This window comes from Eublepharis macularius, chromosome 2 (genome assembly GCF_028583425.1).
Source record: "Eublepharis macularius isolate TG4126 chromosome 2, MPM_Emac_v1.0, whole genome shotgun sequence".
Taxonomy (NCBI): domain Eukaryota; kingdom Metazoa; phylum Chordata; class Lepidosauria; order Squamata; family Eublepharidae; genus Eublepharis; species Eublepharis macularius.
The window spans coordinates 141,613,773-141,639,406 of NC_072791.1; the positions used below are offsets into that span (position 1 = coordinate 141,613,773).

The window sequence follows — 25,634 nt, forward strand, 5'->3', positions numbered from 1 at the left end:
GTCATATATATTTTGACCTTCTAGTTTGATATTCTGTTGTGTGCTTTCCTCTGATTCCTCTGATTCTTTAAGCAGATCTTTTATTTGAGATGTAATAGTTTGTGAATGTGCTGCTAAATTCTGCTGAATTTTATCCATTAGATCTTGAGAGTCAAAACCATCATCATCGCTATCTCCTTTTTTCTTTTCTTTTTTTTTGGTTGTCATTTTTTGCAGCCTATTTAATTTTTGTTCCAAAAAAATCTCATACAAGCTTCTCATATATTCTACATCAAGCTCTTATAAGGCTTATAATCCTATCTTGACTGATCTGTAGAAATTTGATACAACTAATAATAAGGCTATTAAATATTAGATATTAATTGAAAATGAACAGGGAAAGTGGTATAACAGAAATGCTTGATGGTTAAGGCATAACAATGATTATTTTATTATTGCTATCAATAATAATTATTAATAGCAAATAATAATTAAAGCAGAGTTAAAAACCAAAGAAGATAAAGTATAGTATAGAACAGAAGAGAAAACCGATAAGCAATAGTTTATATTAATTTATTAATATTATTAATCCAAGAGTCTTATATAAGCCATTGTTAAGCCATTAGGAAGCCAGGCACTCCAGAACTGTAAAAATTGAAAAAATATTTTGTCCACTAGATGGCTATGTATTTCACTTGTTCTGTCTTCTGTTCTTATGCCAGCAAGATGAGGAAGAAGGTTTGGATTAATCGTCAGAGAAAGAAAAAAACAATAAAGATAAAAATCAAAGAAGGATAGAGGGAGATGGAGAAAGTTAAAAGGAGTGCTCAGTTTTGCTCACACACAGCCAAAAAAAGAAATGTAAAACTTTTTCCCACAAAAAACACAGCCAAATACAGCTTCTTCCCCTGTAGCAGTTCAGTATAGGCAATTATTCCAAGATGGAGAAGCCACTTCAATATGATGCAGTTACATTAAGCAGATCTCACAGACTTTAAAAAACCTTTACTTTAAATGCAAAGTCTTATAACATCTGATTGCTTCCATACTCAATTCTTATCTCCCCTCTCCTGGTTGATTAATTATCTGTCTCAGCCTCCCTCTCTTCAAGGTGCCGGGAGGCGGCAAGGTGGGTGGGATGGAGGAGAAGAGCTGAGGAAATTTATGGCCCTGTATTGCAACTTATTCTTCTACCTTGATCTCGCAGTGCATTAAATAGTTCTTGTCAAATAGTCTTCACAGTGGGAAAGGGAGATAGGGAGGGAATAACAGACTGGGAAAGAAAAAGTAAAGCATGTGGGAGCTGAACTTATGGCTATTACAAGCTTCTGACTTACTCAGTTCTTGCTGTTCAAAGCCAAATGATCCTCCCTTCTCTAATCTTCATCCGACAGCTTTAGAGTGTTCAGGGAGCTGATACCCCGCCCCCCTCAGCGTTATATTTGACGCCTCTGGTAAGTTAGAATTCAGGAGCTAGTGAAAGCTCCTTCTATGCAGTTCAGTACCTTCCCATGTGATCCCCAACAAATTTCTGAACAAAATTCACAGGAGAAAAAACTGAGGACAGCCTACTAAAAGCACATCTTAGGGAGTTGAAATAGTCTCTCCTCAGAAATGAGCCACATCATTCAGAAAGTAAGGTGAGGTGACTGCCTCTCTTTGTCACCTCAGAGAACAGCCATTTGTACCTCAGGAACACGTTTCCAAGCTAGGAAGAATGGGTGTCCATAACAAAAAAGAGCCAAAAATACACACCAAAATTGCTAGTTTGTCTCATTAAAGTGATTTACGGGATGGCAGAACAAATTCAAGAAATGGGCCTGTAATGACTCCCCCCTGCTGAAAAGTTTGTGTGTTTTGTTTCAATTCTTACTGTCATGCAGGCAGGCCAGACAGTGTGGATTGTTCAGCAGCATCTTGTTTTCCTTAATGGCAAGTCTGTCTGCACTCCAACCAACTGGATCCAAAAGGGAGAGACTGAACACTTGGTGTTAACTCTGTTGGCGGGAAGGAGATGTGCACGGCGCTTCGGCGCTTCCTGGGCATTGGCATTGAGTGGTTTGGTTTCTGCTGGGGAGGGGAGCAGCAGATGGCACAATGCTGTTGGCACCAGCATCACCATCCCTTTCTGTGCATTTTTACAATGCAAGGAAAGACTGGCAACATTCATATGGGCATGCACACGTGGGTTTGAGGAGGGAAGGGTCTCCTTCAGCCTCCAAGTCCTCAACTGCCCACAAATGCTCATGTTATGCAGAATAGGCTGAAAATTGGGGGGAATGGAACATACAGTATAGAACCATTAAAATCAGAAAGAAAAAGCAATTATTAAAGGAGAATTGCACTAAGGATGTCCCAGGCATTTGGAAGTTGTTCATGCCCATTCCGTGGCTTTCAGCTGCTGCTGTCCTTTGCTTAGGTACCATGATGCCAGAGCTACCACTATGGTTAAAGAAGTCCTCTAAAGATAGTGGATCGAGGAGCACTAGGAAGAATTTCATCTTGCCCAAAAAGCCTTCTGACTTCCACATGGAAGGATTGATCTGGTCAGATTTTTTATTTTCTGGAACAACAGGACTCTTGTTGCTTTTTGTTCTGTGATTTCTCCTTCTTCTTTTTCATTCTACTCTGGGTTAATGGTTTTAGTTGGAAAGGGAGACTGGCAGTCAGCAACCTGTCAAACAACTTGGCAAAGGCCAAGTCCAAATCCAAAGGCCATGCTTTATCGCCGGCCCCGTCTTCATTGGCCGGTTCGCCTTCCAGGCCTGGCCCTCCTGCCGTAGACGTGAGAGGTCTCCACACCCCGTCGCCTCCGCGTACGCCTCCTCCAGAGATTCCGGACGACTACGAGTCGTTTCCTTGTTTTCCGGAACCGTTCCAGGAGTTTGAACGCTCCCTGCCTCCCGGTTCCGTCCGAGGTCTCCGTTCCGGCACAGCCCGTCTCGTCGGTTCCGGCACCGTTTCACCAATCCGCCCCGATGCCTGCTGCTCTACCTCCTTGGCAGCCTGTCCCGGGCTTTGGGAACGTAGCCTCCTGGCAGGATTTTGTGGCTTGGGTCCAGCAGTCTGCCCCCTTCCTGCCTGGTCCTTCAGCGCCCTTGACTGCGGTTCCGGCACCATCGACCCTGCCTCTTCCTCCGCCTGCAGCTCGGCCGCATCGACATCCTTCGGCTCCCGAGCCCTGTTCCTCGGTTCCGGCGGAACGTCCTTCGGTTCCGACGCAGACCCCGGCTGCGTTCTCCAACTCCGAGGATGAGGAGGGCCTGGCGTCTCCTTCCGAGTACTCTTCGGACGCAGCCTCCGACCCTTCTCCTGATGACACGGTGGGGGAGCTCCGTTCGTCGTCCCCTAACGACGACTATAGAGTATTCGCGGAGCAGATGGTTCGGATGGCCGCAGCACTGGAGATCGATGTCGCCTCCACGACCTCCAAACCCAAGAGCAAGCTGCTGGAGGTGTTGTACTCTGGGTCTCCTGCCTCGGTGGTGTTCCCTCCCGTCGAGGACCTCGTCGACAATGCCTTGGCGCTCTGGCAGACCCCTGCTTCCGTGCCGCCTACGGCCAAGAAGGTCGAGAAATATTATCGGCTGAAATAGGAGGATTGCCCGTACCTCTTCGCCCATCCGAAGCCTTCTTCCATCGTGGCCGAGGAAGGTCAAGCTCGGTTCCGACGCGGTTCCTCTTCGGCTCCGTTGGATCAAGAGGGCAGAAAGCTGGATGGCATTGGTCGGAAGATGTACTCTTCGGCTTCCCTGGGGTTCCGTATCGCCAATTTCCAAACGATAATGGGCTCCTACAATCTCTTCTTGTGGAAGCGACTGTCCTCCTACCTCTCTGACCTTCCTGACGATCACCGTAACTTAGTTAAGGCTCTCCAGGCTGAGGCTCTACGGTTGTCTAAACAACAGATGACAGCTGGCAAGAATGCCGCCGACTCTGCAGCACGGGCAATGGCATCTGCGGTGCTCTTGCGTCGGCACGCCTGGCTCCGGTCTACGGCCCTGCCTCCCAAGAAGAAGGCCAAGGTGGAGGATTTCCCGTTTGAAGGTCCTCAGCTCTTCTCCGAAAAAAACGGATGAGTCCCTTTCCCTTATGAAGAAGAACCAGCAGACAGCCAAGTCCCTCGGAGTTGCGCCTTCGGCTCCGCAGTCGGGTCCGAGATATCGGTATGGCAGGTTCCGGCCCTACCAGTCCCCCTACCAGCAGTACCAACAGCGCCAGGGGTGGTTCTTCTCCGGCCAATCCTATGGCCACCGTTCCTACTCTGGCCAGCAGCGCCATTCTTTGAGGCGCTCCGGCCGGTCCAAGGGACGACACCAGCCTCCTTCGCCCAAGCCCTCGACCTCTGCGCAAAAACCCACGGTCTTCTGACTGGGCCTGGACGCTCCCCGGTTGGTCTCCAAGGACGCAGTTGTTCTTCAGTTCCTGGATAGGCTTCGGCCTTTTTTGCCCTGTTGGCAACTCATTACCACTGATACCTGGGTCCTCTCTATTGTGTCCCGTGGTTATAAGTTATCGTTTACCACTGCACCCCCTCTTTCGCACCCCCCTCGTTCTACTTCATGTTGTAATGTTATTTTACAAAATAATGTTTTGGAGTTGGTGAACAAAGGTGCTGTCCGGGTGGTTGATGTCTCTACTTCCCCTTGGGGGTTTTACTCGAGATACTTTCTTGTGGATAAGAAAGATGGGGGGTCTCAGCCCATTTTGGACCTTCGAGGCCTTAATGGTTACTTGAGGGTGGAAAAGTTTAGGATGCTGACCCTATTACGGGTCGTGGAGCTCTTGGAAGCGGGCGTATGGATGGCCATTTTAGATCTGAAAGACGCTTACTTCCATATTTCCATCTTTGAGGGCCACAGGAAATATCTCCGTTTTTCATGTGGTGGCGCCGTTTATGAATACACGGCCTTGCCCTTTGGCCTGGCCTCGGCGCCCAGGGTATTCACTAAATGTATGGCTACCGTGGTGGCATATTTTAGGTCCAATGGCTGTTTTGTCTACCCGTATTTAGATGACTGGCTCCTGGTGGGTCCCTCCGCTGACTCCCTCCGAGACTCTATTGCCCTCACCTTATCCGTGCTGGACGGGCTGGGGTTGGTTGTTAATTTGGGAAAGTCTGTTTTGTCCCTGGGTACAACCATTAGGTTCATCGGGGTCCACTTCGACTCTCTGCATGGCCGGGCTTATCTACCCCCGGACCGCTTGCTCAGGATCTCCTCCCTGGCCCGTCATTTCCTACATAACAGGTTCCAAACTGCCCTCCTGATTCAGACGTTGTTGGGCCTCATGGCATCCTCCACAGGGGTGGTATTTTTTGCACGCCTCCACATAAGGCCTCTGCAAAACTGGTTTGTTCGAGTTTTTAACCCCCTCACTATGAGCCAAAATCAATGCTTCTCCATCCCTAGGGTGATACAGCGGTCCTTGGTGTGGTGGACTGTCCCTCAGAACTTGTACGAGGGTTGTCCTTTTGGTCCCTTCCTGCCAGAGGTCACCATCTTTACGGACGCTTCTAATCTCGGCTGGGGAGGGCGTTGTGGGCGACTGTCAGCACAAGGTGTTTGGTCCTCGCTTGAGGTGAACATGCACATTAACCTTTTGGAGCTTAGAGCGATCCGTTACTCCCTTGCTTCTTTTACAGATGTCGTTCGGAACAAGAGGGTGCAGGTCCTGTCGGACAATACCACAGCCTGTTACTATCTCAACAAGCAGGGAGGAACAGTTTCGCTCAAGCTCTGCAGGGAAGCAACTACGCTCTGGAACTGGGCGGTCACCAACAACGTTCTGCCCAAGGCCGTTCATATTGCTGGGGAGAGCAACACAGCAGCAGACACACTAAGCAGGGTGTTTTTGCCCCAACACGAGTGGTCCCTCAACAGGGCTTACCTCCACGAGGTTTTCCGCATGTGGGGCACCCCGATCATCGACCTCTTTGCCACAGTCCACAACAAACAGGCTCCCCTATTCTGCTCCCGGGCTGGGATTGGCCATCGTTCATTGGGGGATGCCTTCCAGATACCCTGGTCTCCGGGGCTCTTTTATGCCTTCCCTCCCTTCCCGCTCCTTCACAAGGTTCTCTCCAGGGTCAGAGCGTTCCGAACCCATTGTATCCTGATTGCCCCTCGGTGGCCTCGCCAGGATTGGTTCCCCCTTTTACTCTCCCTGTCACAGGGGCGATGCCTCCCCCTGCCACACGCCCCGGACCTATTAATCAGGGACGGGGTATGGCATCACGATGTGGCAGTGCTGAATCTGACTGCCTGGCTCCTGGGCACCCCAGAGTAAACCTCTCTTCTAGGGTGCTTGGAGTGATCTTGAATGCCCATAAACCATCTACCAGGTTGTCCTATCAGAGAAAGTGGTTACGTTTCTCCAGGTGGTTAGCCCCCAAAGGGGTTTCTCCTTTTAATTGTCCGCTTCCGGTCATTCTGGACTACCTCCTGGACCTCTGCTCCCAAGGCCTTGCGTTTTCCAGTGTTAAAGTGCACATGGCTGCCATCTCTGCCTTCCATGAGGAGACTGATGGGAAGACTGTTTTTACTCATTGGCTGTCAAAACAGTTCCTGAAAGGTCTATTAAAGTCCTCTCCTCCTAGGGCCCATCCTACTCCTCAATGGAGCCTGTCCCTGGTGCTCTCACGTTTGATGCTCACCCCTTTTGAGCCCCTGTCTACCTGTCCCTTGCCCCTACTCACGCAGAAGGTGGCCTTTTTGGTGGCAATCACATCCTCTAGACGGGTGGGGGAACTGTCTGCTTTGAGGTGTGACCCCCCCCCCTTCCTGCAATTTTTCCCCAGTACGGTCATGCTCCACACTAGCATGCAGTTCCTACCCAAGGTGGTCTCAAAATTTCACCTGCAACAGAAGGTGGTCCTCCCTTCCTTTTTTCCAAATCCCTCATCCCCAGGGGAACGAGCACTGCACACTTTGGATGTAAAACGTGCTTTGTTGTTTTATTTGCATCGCACCAAATGTTTCAGGAAGTCTCCTGTCCTGTTTTTGTGTTACTCTGGCCCTCGCAAGGGCTCACAAGCTTCTGCCCAGTCCATCTCTCGCTGGATTGTGTCTACAATTAAACTTTGTTATCAGAAATCTGGAGTCCGATGCCCTCTGTTGGTCACTGCTCATTCTACTCGAGCACAAGCTGCCTCTGCTGCCTTCCTGCGAGGAGTGCCACTCCGGGACGTCTGCCAAGCTGCAACGTGGTCCACTGCGGACACTTTCATCAAACATTATTCTGTGGATGTGGATGCATGCCGTGATTCAGCAGTTGGCACGGCTGTCCTGCATTCTTTATTCAAGTAGGCACTCACGCCCGCCCACATTGGTGAGATGCTAGTTATTCTCCCAATGTGGGGCTGCACAGAAGGACGACGACGATAAACAGGGTTTCTCACCTGTAACTGTTGATCGTCGAGTCTCTTCTGTGCAGACACACATTCCCTCCCACCTGCCCCGCTGTGAGTGCTTGGTTTACTCAACAGTTTCTCCGGCGGCTCAGGTGAACTGAGGGAATGCCGGGGACGTTCGGGTATTTGTATGTTCAAAATTGGGGGGAACACCAGCGCGCATGCGCGCTGGACCCGACCGTCCCCGTCACATTGCTAGAAGCTAAAAGAATCATTTCCGCGACTGGCCTGCGCCTGCGCAGTCCCCAATGTGTGTCTGCACAGAAGAGACTCGACGATCAACAGTTACAGGTGAGAAACCCTGTTTTTCTTTTTCATTTGAGGCAGAGAATCATCCATTTTCTCTGAAAACAGCAACACCATTGCACTTGGTTAATTTATTTCATTATTGTTTTGTATGTTGATTTTAGTACTGTTGTTTTCTTGTTTTTATTGATTTTAACTTATTCACCTCCCAGAGCCCCTGAGGATGGGCGGTATATAAATTGAAATATAAATAAAAAATAAAACAAATATTTGAAAGGGAAAATCTTGAATCTTTTTATCATTGAGAAGTGCTGTCAAGCGTAACCAGGCCTGATGTCTCATGACAATAGTGGATGCTATGGATCTAGTTAAACAATCAGCAGACGTTTCCTAGCTGTCATTTGCTGTTTTGCTAGCTTAGTAGTCTCCCCTTGTAGAACCTTCATCAAAGCATGTTGGTCATCAGGAAGATTCTGAATGCAATTCGAGAGTCTGTCCCATAAGAAAAGATTATATGACCTCATAATGGCTTGGTAATGTGCAATTCTAAAGTTGAGAACGGCTGAGGAATAGACTGTACAGCTGACAGTATCTATCTTTTTACCCTCTCTATCAGCTGATGCTGATAATGAGCCATGACAGTAACGGGCTTGAACCTCTTCTACCACTAGAGAAGGCAGTCAAGGGTGACTGAAGAGGAAAGGGCAGTCATGCGACTTAAGCTTGTAATAATTCTTCATTTTATGAGATGTAGCTGGGATGGATGCAGGGGTCTGCCACACCATATGTGTGATGTCCAACAAGTTCTGCACGGGTGGGAAGGCTATTGAGGCAGAGGAATTAGAGTACAAGGCTTGCAAGATCTTGCTGTTCGATTTGGAGGAGGAAGTCAATACAATCAGCTCAAGAGCCCTGGCCATACACACCATTTGCTCTGAGAAAAGCTGATAGTCCTTGTTCAGGGAAATGTACCCCATGTCACCCACCTTCTCCTTGGACAGATCGGAGGCTAGATCCAAAGTTAAATTGGATTGTGAGGCAATATCCTCCTCATCAATGCCAGAACTGATCATGTGGAACTGAAGAGGTATCTTGGGTGGTAATAATTAGAACTGAAGAGATTGGATCCAAGGGCCATGCCGGAACCGATGGAAAAGACAAAGTCTCAGAGCTGGTGGAATTGAAGCAGGAGGAAAAGCCTGAAGTTGAGGAAAAATGGAAGCAGATTGTAGCTGTTTAAGAATGTCCTGCCAACTGTTAACTGATCCTGCCCCTGGGACCAATGGCCAGGATGGAAGTACTTGCAAAGCTGGTGGAGCACTTCCAACTTGCTGGGGGCATTGCATTGAAAATAACTGTTGAGGGTTGGATATTGGGAAGGGAACAAACCTGCTGCCAGTTCCATAGTTATGCCTGGAACTGGAAAATCCTCTGAAGGTGGAAACTCCATGTCACCTTCATGAAGGGAATCAGTTCGAAGTGGAGAAAGAGTGTGAGCTGGTTCAATTATGTCTTCTTCTGGAATAATGTCTGGAGGTAAGGATGGAGAAGAGTCATGCTCACTTCATGAGGCAGATGCTGACCACTTATGGTACTTCGTTTTGCCTTTCACTTTTTTAGCAGCTGGCTCTGAGACAGCACATTCCAAGTGAGTAGGATCCAGGGAACGGTGTTTCCTATGCTCAGGAGTTCGACCAAAGGATTGCTGGCACTCGAGCGAGAGTCTGGTACTGAAGATCATTTTATCGGATCCAATGGATGTCCTAGGGGAACCAGGGTAGATGAGTCCGTATGGGACAATGGCCCATTTTCAGCAGATATCTTTACTGCTAGTTCCTCTGGGCCTGATAAGACCTTCTCCCAAAGAGCTGCTGTCACTCCTGGCTTTGGGAGTGAATGTTTGGTAGTGTTAACATCCCGACACATGGGCCTTGCCAAGACAAATAGTGAAGGTCATGTTTATCAGTTTGGGTCATTTTGGTCCCACATTATGAAGATTTTTTAAATAGGGATTTCTGAGACATGCTTACGAGAGTCATAGAATCATAGAGTTGGAAGGGGCCATACAGACCATCTAGTCCAACCCCCTGCCCAGTGCAGGATCAGCCTAAAGCATCTCTGACAAATATTCATCCAGCCTCTTCTTGAAAACTGTCAGTGAAGGGGAGCTCACCACCACCCTAGGCAGCTGATTCCACCTTTGAACTACTCTGACCATGAAAAAGTTCCTCCTAATATCCAGCCTTTGTGCATGTAATTTAAGCCCATTGTTTTGGGTCCTGCCCTCTGCTGCCAACTGGAACAGCTCCCTGCCCTCCTGCAAATGACAGCCTTTCAAATACTTAAATATTGTACTTAATAATACAATCATGTCCCCCCTCAATCTCCTCTTCTCCAAACTAAAATTCCCAAAGCCCTCAGCCTTTCCTCGTAGGGCTCAGTCTCCAGATCCCTGATCAACCTCGTCACTCTCCTCTGCACCCTCTCGATTTTGTCCACATCCTTTTTGAATTGAGGCCTCCAGAACTGCACACAATACTCCAGGTGTGGCCTGACCAAGGCAGTATAGAGAGGGGCTATGACCTCCTGCAATTTCGAAGCTATGGCCCCTTTGATACAACCCAGGATTGAATTGGCGTTTTTGCCACCGCATCACACTGCCTGCTCATATTTAGTTTACAGTCCACTCTTACCCCAAGATCTCTTTCACATATACTACTGCCCAGAAGTGTATCCCCCATCCAGTATTTGTGCTTCCCATTTTTGTGGCCCAGATGTAATACTGTGCACTTGTCTTTGTTGAATTGCATCCTATTCACAGCTCCCCACTTCTCCAGAGTATTCAGGTCTTGTTGAATTTTAATTCTATATTCTTGGGTGTTTGCCACTCCTCCCAATTTGGTATCATCAGCAAATTTAATGAGCAGCCCTTCCACTCCTTCATCCAGATCATTGATAAAAATATTGAAAAGTACCAGGCCCCAAACCGAGCCCTGCGGCACCTCACTGGACACCTCCCTCCAATCTGATTAAGCGCCATTAACCACCACTCTTTGGGTGCAGTCCTCTAACCAGTTCCCTATCCACCAAACTGTCCTATAGTCCAGTCCACAGTCTTCCAGTTTGCCCACCCGAATGTCATGGGGGACCTTATCAAAAGCTTTACTGAAATCCAGATAAATCACATCAACAGAGTTCCCCCAATCCAGTAAGCTGGTCACTCGATCAAAGAAGGAAACCAGGTTGGTCTGGCAAGATCTGTTAGGGACAAAACCATGCTGACTTCCCCAGATCACTGAGCGGTCCTTCAGATGCTTACAGATTGATCCCTTTAAAATCTGTTCTAGTATCTTCCCAGCAACAGAAGTCAGACTGACTGGCCTGTAGTTTCCCGGGTTATCCTTCTTCCCTTTCTTAAAGATTGGGATAACATTCGCTCTTCTCCAATCTTGTGGCACATCCCCAGTCCTCCAGGAGGCCTTGAAGATGATGGACAGGGGTTCTGCAAGTTCTCTAGAAAGTTCTTTCAGCACCCTTGGGTGCACCCCATCCAGCCCAGGGGTTTTGTATTCATCCAGTGCAGCCAGATGCCTCTACACAACCTCTCTGTCAATGTCGACTAGCCACTCAGGTGTCCTGTCATTTTCTACTATCTCTAGATGTGCCTGAGTTCTTCAGGGAGAAAACAGAGGCAAAGAAGTCATTAAGCCCATCTGCTTTTTCTCTGTCCTGCATCAGAGATTCTCCATCTACTCCCAACAGCAGTCCAATTGTCTCTTTTACCTTACGTTTGCTTCTCACATATCTGAAGAAGTTTTTCTTATTGTAGAGAGCCCTCCTGGCCAGACCCAGCTCATACTGAGCTTTGGCCTCTCTAATGGCTGATCTGCAGTACCTAGTAACCCTCATATACTCCTCTTTAGAGATCTGTCCTTCTCTCCATTTCCTGAACATTTCCTTTTTCTCCCTTAGCTTATTCTGGAACTCTCTGTACATCCACATCGGTTTCTTGGAGCCCTTACCATGTTTCCATCTTGCTGGTATAGTGAGGGCTTGAGCTTGCAAAAGATCATGTTTGAGAAGGGCCCACCCTTCACTCACTCCTTTCCCTTCTAGCACACTCCCCCATGGAATGACTCTCATCAAGCCTTTGAGTTCATTGAAGTTGGCCCTATGAAAATCTAACCTACAAGTCTGACTATGAACTTCCTTGGCCCCCCACAGCAACTGGAATTCAAGGAGGACATGGTCACTGCCCCCTAAGGTCGCCACCACATTCATCGCATCTACCAATTCTTCCCTGTTGCTTAATATCAAGTCTAGTATGGCCGAGCCCCTTGTAGCTTCCTCCACCTTTTGAAAAAGGAAGTTATCGGCCAGGCAGGTCAGGAAATTGCGTGATTCATGACGCTTTGCTGAGCCTGTCTCCCAGCACACATCGGGGAAGTTGAAGTCACCCATAATTACAAGGTTCTGATGTCTGGGTACTCTACCAATCTGTTCAAAGAGGGCTGCATCCATTTCTTCTCGCTGCTTAGGTAGTCAGTAGCAGACTCCAACAATAATACCCTTTGTCCTTCCTCCCCTTATTTCTACCCATATGCTTTACACTGGACTGTCCACCCCATTCTCCATAACTTCTTCTCAATCAAGCCCTCTCCTCACATACAACGCCACTCCACCTCCTCTTCTACCCTTCCGGTTTTTCTTGAACAACTCATACCCTTCCACTAGCACATTCCAGTCATGGGAATCATCCCACCAAGTCTCAGTAATCCCTACTATATTATAGCCCTCTGTTTGTAATAGAAGCTCAAGCTCTTCTTTCTTATTACCCATACTTTGGGCATTGGTATATAGACATTTGTAGCCTTGTACCTTTGTTTGACCTGTCCTACCCAGGTGGGTCCCCACTGTTTTCACTTTGTCATTGAAATCCCCATGTCGATCGTCCCCTTCCCTTTGCGGCATCAGTTTAAAGCTCTCCTGATGAAGTTCTCCAGGTTCGTTCCAAACGTTTTCTTCCCTGCCCTTGAAAGGTGAAGCCCATCATGTGCTAGAAGGCCTTCTCTAAGAAAACCCATCCCATGGTCCCAAAACCCAAAGCGCTCCTGCCAGCACCACCATCGCAGCCAACAATTCACCTCAAGTATGGTCCGCTCCCTGCGTGTTCCTCTTCCTATTACTGGAAGGATAGAAGAGAATACCACCTGAGCCCCCAATGTCTTCAACTGCCTTCCAAGAGCTTCATAATCCTCTTTAATTCTTGCAACAGTATTCGTATCCGTGTCATTTGTTCCCACATGAATCAGCACAAATGGGTACTTATCAGCAGGCTTGATGAGTTTCGGCAGTTGGTCGGTAATATCCTGAATTCTGGCCCCCAGCAAGCAACACATCTCTTGGAATAGGGGATCTGGCCCAGAGACATGGCGTTCCATACTCCTGAGCAGAGAGTCCCCGATGACTACCACTTTCCGTTTTTTTCCACTTCCGCATGGCCCTATATCCTCTACACACCCTCTTCCAGGTCTTTGCAGTTCTCCTTCCACTCTCATCTCCGTCACCATCTCTAGCACTTCAAAATGATTCTTGAATTCAAGTGGACCAGAGCATCTTCTTCGTTGACGTCTTTGGGTTTGTACCGTAGATCTGAGAGGAGGCTCAGAAGGGTGATCGACTCTTTCTTCTTCTCCTTGACTTTCCTCTTCTGGGCTGTACAGAACCCCCAGGCTCTTTTCAATAAAATCCTCCCCTCTCTTGATTTCCTGAAGGGTGGTGATCCTCTCCTGCAGGCTCTGAACCTTTTCTTCTAAAAGTCTGACCAGTTTACACTTCTGGCAAGTGAACTCCGTCTTCTCTTCTGGGAGGAAAACAAACATGGCTCACTGCATGCAGGTGACTGCGAAGGGGGCTTCAGCAGACATCATTGCCTTCCAAATATATACCCAGAGTACTCTCAGCAGAGTTTCAGGTCCCTCAGGCAGATCCCCAGCCGAAGAGCCACAGGCCAAGAGCCCTTTAGCTCTCCTCTGGCAAGGAGGGGCCTTTTGTTTCAAAAGGTCACTTCCTGCTTAGCCCAGCAGAGCCCCAGGACAGTAGGGGGTGGGGCTTGTAACCAAGAGCAACAGCAACCAGCAGCAAACAACAGCAATTCACTCAGCCCCCAACAGCCCCACACAGAACTTAACCAGAACTACTCTCTAGCAAGCTACACAGAACCCACTCACCCTCAGCTTCTCACACAGTAGCTAGGAAAGGCAAAAGGCAGAAAGACAAAAAACCCTTACCTTCTAGCAGCAGCTCACCACCCTGTGCTCTTGCCTCAGCCCAGGTTCACCAGTCATCTGGTGAACACTGAAGGAAAAAGAAATGCTAGAAAGAACCTCTCTCATTGGTGGGAAAAGAAAAACTGATGGCATTTGGAGTGCTCAGCCTCACAAACCACGTTGTCAGGTCAGTTACCCACAGTTCTTCCATATTGCTTGCCTGACGTATTTTCCAGTATTGTTTATGTTCACAGGAGCAGCTTGGTTCCCAAGCCAGCCTTATCTAGGAAGGCTCACTGCAGAGACCTTGAGACAACTCCTTTCACATTCCCACCTTCTGTACAAGCCGGGTAGACACCAAGGGTGGGGGCTGGGCGAAATGGGTGATATACTGTAGCAAGCACTTAACACGTCATTCTCAACAAGAGATCTGTGTACAGCCAAAGCTTCTTTTAGCCTTTGGATTATCTATGGGCACTTGTACCTTCTGAATATATATTCTCTCAATAAATAACCTTTGACTCAAGAGACCTTGGATTTCTTGCTGCAAGGGGTGGGAGATGAAATCAGAGTATCCTGCTTTCCATAGACTGACATATTGTTGAGAATCCTACTTTTTCCTCCCAACCCCCACACCCTGGAGAGATGGCTACCAATTACACCAATTGAACCGTCTGAACAGGGAGAGGTGGCAGGAGGATCTTCCATCCAACCATCTGGGAGCTACCCACTGGCACCGGCTGGGGACGTGTCGTGGGCCGACCTGGGAGCAATTTCCAGGAGGGGAGCTTCCCAGTTGATGTGGACTTCCATACCTACACCAAGACAATGGGCCCCCCGACCAAGAGAGGATAGAGAGCGGTGCAGAGGGACTCTGTTTACGCACTATTCGGCTGGGATGGGTCTCAGCAGCTTAGACCCGCACCTCTCCCCTATCGTGGAATCGTGAGGAGGAGATCGCGTGTGGGAAATGCTGCAAACGTCTACAGCAGCAATCCCCCCAGCAATGCTGAGCATGGCACCTAATTACCGGTGGGTTGAGTTGGCCGGTTGCTATGTGGAGGAGCAGGGACTGCTTGAAAGTGAAATGGGGAGAGAAATCCCTTCTTACAATTTACAGTGGGTCTCGCCACAAGAACTCCAAAGTTGGGAACATGTGGAGGCCAGGCGCACAGACCCTACTACTCTGGAGGCAGGACAGAGCCAATCAGAGGATCGTTTGGATATCCTTATGGAGAAAATCCAAGTTATGCGCCACGATTTGCTAGCGGTATCAGGCCTTACTAAGGGTTGGGTGGACAGTGTTTCTGGAATCCAATGCCCATTAATACCTTTAGAGGCTGGAGGGACAGTGTTTCAGGACTACCAAGCCGGCCGCCTAAGCACGGTGGAAATGGCGCAATCGGCGCCTCAGGATGTACAAGTTGGGGGAGACCTCACTGAGGGCTCCCTTGGATCTACATCGTCCCACTCCAGCGAGTACCATGATGCTTCCAGGACTCCTATTGGAGCGGGTACAACCCAGAATTCGGGGGTACTAGCAGACCCGACGGGAACTACACCAGATTCCGGAGCAGGGACGGAACCTACTATCCCGATCGAGGAGTGGGACTGGGCCTTGAGAATGCAACAAGCTTGGGAGGAGGGACTCCTCAGAGCTGCAGTGACTGCATCAGGAAATCCTGGCGATGGAAGGCAACTAGGACCCATTGATGAGGTGGCCCGCTATGCCACTCTGGAGGTGCAAGTGGAGGCCATGAGGGGGGAACTAGCACAAGCCGCCCAACTGATGGAACTAATGCTTGCCCAGCCGGCTGGCCCTCAACCCCTGCCTGCAGTTTTACCACCTCCACCCCCACTAGTACCAGTGAGCACATAAACAGACACTGCTGGCCAGGCTGACCTGAGGGCCTCGGGGGCATTATCACCCTCCGGCAGGAGAAGTGTGGCGGTACCCAGGCCGCGATAGCCGACAGCACCGCCTGGGCCCTACCCTGGCCCGCCGAGAGATCGACCACGGGGGGCAGCTATGCCTTCTGGTCAACCAACCATCCCCCATCCAGCTCCAGTTGCTCCACCGGCCCCAATTCCAGTACCGGCACCGTGGTATAAACCGGTACCAACTTGAGTACTGCCCGGCCCAGCCCCAAGGGATCTCAGGGGTCTTGTGCCTCTACCCCAACCAAGGCCAACTCCAGTTCCTGGCGGAGCGCAAGGGGAAGTTAGAGCCAGGGGGGTAGAATTACCCATGGGATGGATTAAGCTTGAGGTTACTTTCGATGGTGAGCCATGAAAGCTAGGATTTTTCATTGTGCAAGCTTTGCAATTTTTTAATGAGTGGAGGCACCTGTTCCCCATGGAGCAAAGTCGAGTCATTCATTTGGCATCCCGACTGGAAGGGATTGCCGCGGAATGGTATGTGACACTCTATGACATGGGGGCTCCTGAACTATGGGACTTACAAGCTTTTACAGTGGCATTAAGGGCTCAATATGAAGATCCACTGGAAAGCGAGAGGGATCGCACGGAACTACAAGCCATTCGACAAGGATCCAAGTCTGTAAGGGAATATGCGGCTAAATTCCGCCAGCTGGCATCCAAATGCCCGACCTACCATGAAGGAATGAAAATTGAACTATTCAGAAATGGATTAAACCCAGAGCTCCTGGACAGAGCCTTAATGCAAGATGACCCGCCCACACTCCTAGGATGGATTCAACTAGCATGTGAAGTGGAAAATCAGACCAAAGTCGTCCGCCTCATAAAACAACACCAACTCGGCAGTGCGAGAAGGGCGCCAAGCGCACCAGGCAGAGGCTGCGGAATCCCTATGGGAACGGGGATAGCTCGGGGAACCAGAGACACCCTTTGGAGGCAAGGCCTGTGTTTACAGTGTGGAAGTAGCGGGCACTTCGCAGCTCAATGTCCTCTCAGAACTCCTTCGGAACCTGCATCGACTAGGCCCACACCGGCCCCTTGTACTGCCAGACCAGAACGGAAACCTCCTGTGCAGCGGGGAAAGCCCGACACAGGGCTGGAAGCGGAGGAACTACCAGGCGAGAGTTCCTATCGAACCACAGAGGGTGAGATGACCGTGCAGTCGGGAAATGAGGAGGATCTGCCGTAAAGGGGCCCCAACAGCAGGTCAATGAAGAATCCACCCCTGCAAAGGTGAGAGAAAGGGGGGCCATATTGTTCATGCCAGTCGTACTTGTAAATCCTAAGCGAGGAACACATATAAGAGTGCAAGCCCTCATAGATTCTGGGTGTTCCCGTGATATCATTTCACCCGCTTTAGTCAATGGGTTGGGCTTGGAAAGCCATGAATTAGCAGATCTCATAGTTTTTGAGCAAATGGATGGGTCTAACATGAGCCCTGCCTCCTATGAAATGGAACCTGTGCCGACTGGAATGGGAAAACATTGGGAAGCCCAACCCTATATAGTCAGCCAAGTGGACAAATACCCATTAATCCTTGGCAGCCACTGGCTCTGGGACCACAACCCTTACATTAAATGGTCGGAGGGGATAGTGATCTTCAGCCGGGATCAATGTCACCAACATGGGTGGAATAAAACATGGGGCGGGGCGGCACCTTCCTCCTTAGAAGTTGTCTTATTGACGGAAGAAGACCTGGTGATCGTTCCCCGCGAATATAAAGACCTCGCACAAGCATTTAGTGAAAGGGAAGCGGATGAACTTTCCCCCCCCATCGCAATATGGATTGTGCCATTGATCTTGTGCCAGGAGAGAAACTGCCCAAGGGCAAGTTATATTCCATGAGCCCAGCAGAATGCCAGGAATTGAGAAAGTTTATTGATAAAAATTTGGAGAGAGGATTCATCCGAACTGCTAGCTCTCCCCATGCTGCTTCCGTGCTATTTGTAAAGAAAAAGGATGGGGGACTAAGACTCTGCACAGATTTCCGGGGAATTAATGCGGTCTCCTTGTCTAATGCCTACCCCCTCCCTCTGATTCGAGACTTGCTTAGCGTGGTGGCTCAAGGTAAAGTCTTTTCTAAATTAGATTTGAAAGATGCTTATTTTCATGTGAGAATAAGGGAAGGGGATGAATGGAAAATGGCATTCAATACACCATTGGGACAATATGAATATCTGGTCATGCCTTTTGGCTTGAAAGGGGCTCCAAGCGTATACATGACGCTCATCAATGAAGTGCTACATGAATACCTGTACAAGGGAGTGGTGGTTTACCTAGAGGACGTTTTAATCTATACACAAGATAAAAAGTCACATGTGGAACTAGTTCGCAAGGTGCTCAAGGTGCTAATAAAACACAAATTGCCTGTAAAATTGTCCAAATGTGAGTTCCACAAGGAAGAATTAGACTATCTAGGCTAACGCATTTCCAGCCAAGGGCTGAAAATGGATCCAGCAAAAGTCCAAGCCATTAATAGATGGGCAGCCCCCAACACTAGAAAGCAATTACAGTCATTTTGGGGGTTTGCTAACTTCTACCGGCCCTTTATAGAGAACTTTGCACAAATTGCCTTACCCTTGACAGATCTACTGAAAACCAAGGGAAAGGACTCGCAAGCGAAAAAAACCCACCCCAAATTGGACTGGACCACAGACTGTCAGCAATCTTTTGAATGTTTAAAAAACAAGTTCATATCCGAACTGGTACTACAGCATCCGGATGAGAATCGCAAATTTATTGTGTAGGTCGATGCGAGCGACACAGCAATGGGAGGGGTGTTACTACAGCAGGACAAAGCCAAAAAGTTATGCCCCTGTGCCTATCTCTCAAAGAAATTTACAGATGTGGAGAGGAACTGGAGTGTTGCTAAGCAACTCCGGTGGGCAGAATTCTGGAGTGTTGCTAAGCAACTCCGGTGGGCAGAATTCTTCTCCAAATTCAACTTCACTCTAAACTATCTCCCTGGGAGGGCCAACTTCCTGGCGGATGCCCTTTCGTGCATGCCCCAACACGATAGCCAAAGGGAGGAAGTCATTGACACTGTCTTCTCACCCACCCAATTGGGAGGGGCGGTGACTACTCGCAGCAAAGCAGTGAAAATGCAAATCAGCCCAAAACCTGATCTCAGTGAATGGAGGGAGAAAGTTAAAAGCGAGGTGGAAAAAGAGGGGGAGGAAGTGCCCAAAACTGAACTCAAGCAAACAGAGGCGGGCGAGTGGTGCAAAGGCACTAAACTCTACATCCCCTTAACTTTAAGGAAAGAAATTCTCCAGCAATGCCATGACGCCAAATTAGCTGGTCATTTCGGCTACCTTAAGACCCTCCACCTCGTCCAACATCAATTCTGGTGGCCGAACATGAGACAAGATGTCTCCCAATATGTTTCCTCCTGCCCAATTTGCATAATGGCCAAATCTAGAAGGGGAAAACCTCTGGGACTGTTGCAACCTTTAGAGACCCCCCTCTAGACCCTGGGCAGTAATTTCCATGGACTTCATAACAGATCTGCCCCCCTGAAAGGGGTGCACGTGTATTCTAGTGGTGGTAGATTAATTTTCCAAGCAGGCTCATTTCATCCCATGTACCACTATTCCCACCGCAAAGAAACTGTCTATCTTGTTCATGAAACACATAGTCAGATTGCATTCCTTCCCTCTCAAAGTAATATCAGATCGAGGTGTACAATTCGTTGCCAACTTCTGGTGGGAGCTACTTCAAGTGGCGGGCATTGAACAGGGTTTAAGCTCCGTCCATCATCCTCAAACTGACGGCCAGTCGAAATGCACAAAACAAGTGCTGGAACAATTCCTTCGATGCTACATCAACTACCAGCAAGACAACTGGGTCAATTTTCTCAATTTTGCTGAATATGCGTATAATAACGCCATACACAGTTCTATAGGAGCATCCCCCTTCAAAGTAAAGGATATGAAGGACAAGCTATACCCTTTGAAACTAATCCTGGAATGCAAAGACAAGGAGATCTGGTAGAATGGTGGTCCTCCCTTACAGAACAATGGGAAATCATCCAAAAATCTTTGAAAAAAGCCAAAGAGGATTACAAAAAGTATGCAGATCGCCATCGTGCAGAGCAATGGAGATTGCAACCTGGACACCGAGTGTACATATCCACAAAACATTTCAGAAGTGAACAGCCATGCAAAAAGTTAGGACTTAAGTATATGGGACCTTTCCCAATCAAAAAAGTGATTAATGATGGTGACAGTGGAACTTGAACTGCCAAAGAATCTACACCAAATGCACTCAACATTCCACTTTAGTCTATTAAAGAAAGCACCTCCACCTGATGAGTGGCATCCTGAGAAAGGAGTCCCCCATCATACACTCATCGACGGACAAGTCCATTATGAAGTGGAAGAAATCCTGGACTCCAAAATAAAACACAAAAAACTTTATTATCTTATCAGAGGGAAAGACTTTGATGAAAGCTTCAGAGAGTGGGTAGAAGCCTCCCACATGCATGCCCCAAAGCTCATAGCCAAGTTCCACAAAAGATACCCCGATAAGATGGGGTCTGGTGGGTGAGGGGAGGCCTTTGGAGGGGCAGAAATGTCAGGTCTGTTACCCACAGTTCTTCCATATTGCTTGCCTGATGTATTTTCCAGTATTGTTTATGTTCACAGGAGCAGCTTGGTTCCCAAGCCAGCCTTATCTAGGAAGGCTCACTGCAGAGACCTTGAGACAACTCCTTTCACATTCCCACCTTCCGTACAAGCCGGGTAGACACCGAGGGTGGGGGCTGGGCGAAATGGGTGATATACTGTAGCAAGCACTTAACACGTCATTCTCAACAAGAGATCTGTGTACAGCCAAAGCTTCTTTTAGCCTTTGGATTATCTATGGACACTTGTACCTTCTGAATATATATTCTCTCAATAAATAACCTTTGACTCAAGAGACCTTGGATTTCTTGCTGCAAGGGGTGGGAGATGAAATCAGAGTATCCTGCTTTCCACAGACTGACACACGTTTTTGGCAGGAAAACCACTGTGCTTGTGCAATAGAGGCTGAGTGCCCCCTTACAGATTTTAAAAGCTAGAAAAAAAATATTTTTGTGGCTGGCCTGCACGTCTGCTGTCCTCAGTGTGGGACTGAACAGAAGAACGATGATGAACCAAACAGATCAGATCCAAGCCAGCACCACCTCAAGTCAAAACATACCAGTAATGGAACAGAATTATTCCAGAATCCTGGAAACAAAACTGATATGGAAATTTTCTTGGTGCACACCTCTAAAGGGTAGTAGCTGGCTTGTCCTCACATTTTTACAGCAAGAGAGAAGAGAAAGACAGCTTCCTTAACACTTACCTTGTACCTGAGGGAGCATCTCAATGATACTGATATATGTGACATGACACATGAGCAGGATCAGGGATCCCTAGTGGAAATGGCCAAAAGGGGGCCTTGTTTGGTTCTTCCTTTGAGGGGCAAACAGCCCCCTTATAGCCATTTCTGCTAGGGAAAGCTGTGTGGGAAGGAAAGCAGAAGTACCCCACAGTGTTCAAAGCTCCATCAAGCAACCAAATGTTTTTTTTAACTTGAGTCTCTGGGAGTCTGTGTGATTGTGGGATGGGGACAGGGGACATCTGACTCAACTCATATCACTTGCATTATTTAGATAAGCCCTCAGAAGTGTTCCTTTTTCTGAAGCTAAGCTGGTGGGGAGGTGATGTTATGGTGTAATGAGGGACTACAAGACACTGTGCTTTTCCTCTTTCCTCTGAGGACTATTTCTTTCCCAAGCTCCTTGGAACTAAGGTAAAGGCAATAGACAGAAAGACTGAACTTACTATGTAATTCCCTTCTGCCCTAGGGATGATAGCTAGAGACGATCAACTCTTATGCTCCTATGTCGGAAGGCAGGGCATAAAAATCTTCTGATTCTAATTATTACGGGAGGTGCCCTCCAAGACTTCTGGAAGTGTACACAAGTCCCATCCTTGCACACAGCCACATACACAATAAACTACCTTTGTTTGTGCAATGTTGTTCATACACTCACAGAGCCTGAGTAATACTCAAAAACTGAATAAATAATATGTTTGATTCTAAAAAAAATCCAGTGCAAGCAATTCATAGAGGTGGATCGATTGGTCACATGGTGGAGATTTTTTTCTGTATTTCCCTTCCTTACTGTAATTCTTTGAACAAATTTGATCAAAAATATGTTGTTTTGGATAAGTTTAATAGGATTGAGGAGAATCATTTTGATAGGCATACTTTCTCTCAAGAGTGCAAGAGATATTGGGCACAGGGGGAAGGCAGGGAACAGCCCTTTGCATGAACTCTTTCCACTTGTGCATTGTATGACCCAACTCAAATAATATTAATATCCAACAGTGATCATCAGCGTGGTGCCCATGAGCAGCATGATGTTTGCTGAAATGTTTCTTAACACTTAAACCTGAATTTCTTGATTCTTTCCACATTTCTTCAATACCCCTTTTAAAGTCTTCTTATTCTTTTAATTCTTAGGCCTGTTCATATCCCCTCCTTTTGACTATTTCCTTTGATAACTTTCACATTCCTTTTGTCCCCTTTCTCTTCAGCCTTTTCTTAAATTTCTCTGTCCTTCACTGCATTCCCGAATCGTTTCTCCAACTAGCTTCAAGATGTGTGAAAGGTGGTAAGAAGATGGCAAAGTTGCAGTGATGGCAACTGATGAGGGAGGGCAACATAGCTCCAGCCTCCTTTAAAGAAATGTGGACAAGAGCCACAGCTTAATGGGTAATTAGCTCTCAGCCTGTCTGTTGATCTTTATTAGGAACATGTGTTTGCTTGAAACTACTCTGCTATATATACACTTCCACCAGGAGCAAAAAGGAGGAGGAGAAGCCCCAACTACAAAACATGGAAGTAAAGAGCCAGAACATATAATGAAAGAGAAAGGAGAAAAAAAATAAGTTTATAGATGATATGTTATGTCAAGCATTACACTAGTCTACTGAGTGGTGCTTTAAATGTGAAACCTCCCTTGTCATTGGCCCCACCCCCATGGTAGCCAATTAGGATAGTGGGTTATACAACTTTCTAAACATTTCAAAAATACTCATAGTCACACAAAAATTCAGGCCCTGTGTCTTAGCACTTTAAATTTTCCTCAAAAATGTATTTAAACTTTTGATATTTTTGCTAAATAAATGTAAATTATTTCAACAGAAATAATAATTAAAACCAGGGCATTTTTTCAGCTGGAACGTGGGGGAACAGAGTTACGGAACCTCTTGAAAATGGTCACATGGCTGGTGGCCCCGCCCCCTGATCTCCAGACAGAGGGGAGTTTAGATTGCCAAGCGGCGCAGAGGGCAATCTAAACTGCCCTCTGTCTGGAGATCAGGGGGCGGGGTCACCAGCCATGTGACCATTTTCTCCGAGGGCAACCCACTGAGTTCCACCACCTCTTTTCCCAGAAAAAAAGCCCTGATTACAACGCAGACATTTGTAATGTAAAGATAACTCAATAAATGCATACCTAACTCCTTCATGGCTTCCTGTTTGTTCTTATCAAATATTTTTTTTAAATCCTGTTTTTTAAAAAAAAGGAACTATTTTATGCTAAGTAAAATACACATTCCATCATAATTATTATTTCTACTATTACCAGACAATAATAAATATATCTAATTCACAATGTGGGCCCGTCTGTGGACACATAAATCAGGAGACTGGGGCCAGGAACAGACAAGCCAGATCTTTTAATGAACCTGAGAAAAGCCCCAGATTTGTGGAACAATCTGAAGTCTAAAAAAAGCACATGTAGCTGTAATATATGAAGGCACTCAGTGGCTGTAGCTAGGTAACCACAACAGTATTGCAGCATTCAAGCCTTGGTTTCTATCAATAAAAAGCAGGGGAAGGGCCCTTTCCCGGGCTGTTTTGGCCTTTGAGGGAGGACTCATGAGGGCCAGGCCTGGCAGCAACTGAGGCTACTTGCTATTATCTGACTTGCCTAACTCACCCAGGACCAACTACTTACCTAGGATTGGCTGTTCAACAGCAGCCACTGCACAAAAAACAATGGGATCTAGTGGTTAGAGTTTCAGACTAGAATCTTGAATACCCAGGTTTGAATAACCATTCTTCCATAAAAGTTCACTGGGTGACCTTGGGCCAGTGACACATTCACAGCTTAACCTACCTCACAGGGTTGTTGTGTGGACGAAATAGAGGACAGGAGAATGATGTAAGCTGCTTTAGATTCTCATTGTGGAGAAAGAAGGAATATAAATGAAGTAGTAAATATAACTGTAGATGAGGGGCAGATAAAAGGTAAATTGGTGGGTAGGTGGAAAAGTGAGAAGGAAGCAGGGGAAAGGTAAGGGGATGGGGATTGCCAGGAGGAGGAAAAGAGGAAATAGTGTGTGGGAGGGGATACAGGGGGAAATGAAGCGCCTCCCTTTAAGTATTTATAGATATGCCAACATGCACCTGGGCTCAGCCTGCAGCTTGGTACCATGAAACTGGTTTATAGTTATCCTAGGTAGAGGCTGCCAAGGGGAGGGAAGAAGCAAAAGCTGAAGACAGGGGGAGGGGCAGATGAAAGTGGGTTGGCTGGTGGGTGGGAAGGAGAAAAGGAAGCAAGAGGCTATGGGGGATTTCAAGGGAAATGGAAATAGTGGGAAAGGGGGGAATGAGATGTTCCTTGAAGCCCTAGAGGGTATCCTACTTGTAATATCTATTGTCATTGGTGATAATAGAGCATTTTTATTTTAAAATTTATTTATAATTATTTATTATTTTTATCTTACCCCCAGCTCAAATATTTAAAGCAGTGACAATGCTATTAAAACAAGGCAAGCGATGAAAACGTTTCCATCCTGAAAGCCAGACTAGTACTCAGTTAATTTTCATTATTTTTTAAAGTAGCATTATGCCAGTCCTGAATTTCCTGGACTGCCATTAGCTGTATTAAGTAGAGTCAATCAAATAATAAGACACTTCCCTACATGGGTAGAGCTCCATGTAACACCAGCAACTTGACTCCAAGATCTGAATCTCATGTATGTAAGGGGGTGACCTCTTACCTAGTCACCTCTTTGTTTGTTTTTGTTTGTTTGTTTGTTTGTTTGTTTGTTTGTTAGATTTTTAGTCTGCCTTCCCCGCCAGGTGGACTCAGGGCGGAGTACAACATTTCAATTTACATAAATAACAGTTAAAAATAGATAAAACATTATACAAATAACATTAAAACAACTGTATACAATAAATACAATAGAGCTTCTCTTCAGACGGCGATGATAAAATACTGCTTTTCAAGCCCTGGCTCATATATAGGCTCATATATAGGGTGGTGGACAGATCTTTAGTGTGGCCAGTGGGGGGGCCAACCTAGCCTCCACCATATGCCTGGTGGAACATCTCTGTCTTACAGGCCCAGTGGAAAGATAACAAATCCCGCCGGGCCCTGGTTTCCTCAGACAAAGAGTTCCACCAGGTTGGTGCCAGGACCAAAAAGGCCCTGGCTCTGGTCGAGGCCAGGCAGGCCTCCCTTGGGCCAGGGACCACCAACAGTTCTTTATTTGTTGAACAAAGCATCCTCTGGGGTACATATGGGGAGAGGCAGTCCTGCAGATATGCTAGGCCCAGTCTGCATAAGGCTTTATAGGTCAACACCAAAACCTTGAACCAGACTCAGTACTCAACTGGTAACCAGTGCAGCTGGCATAGTATAGGTGTTATATGTTCCCTAATCAGGACCCTTGCAATTACTCGTGCAGCTGCATTTTGGACCAGCTGTATCCTCTGGATCAGGCCCAGGGGAAGCCCTG

General features: G+C 47.4%; 1 protein-coding gene across 1 annotated transcript in view; it reads right to left on the reverse strand.

Moving 5' to 3' along the window:
- Positions 1 to 25,634, reverse strand: part of LOC129323476 (sodium/hydrogen exchanger 10-like) — a 430,138-nt gene that overhangs the window by 85,657 nt on the left and 318,847 nt on the right. The window contains exon 17 of the mRNA XM_054970016.1: positions 23,339 to 23,390. Within this exon, the coding sequence (XP_054825991.1) occupies positions 23,339 to 23,390 (52 nt within the window). The remainder of the gene's footprint in view (positions 1 to 23,338; positions 23,391 to 25,634) is intronic.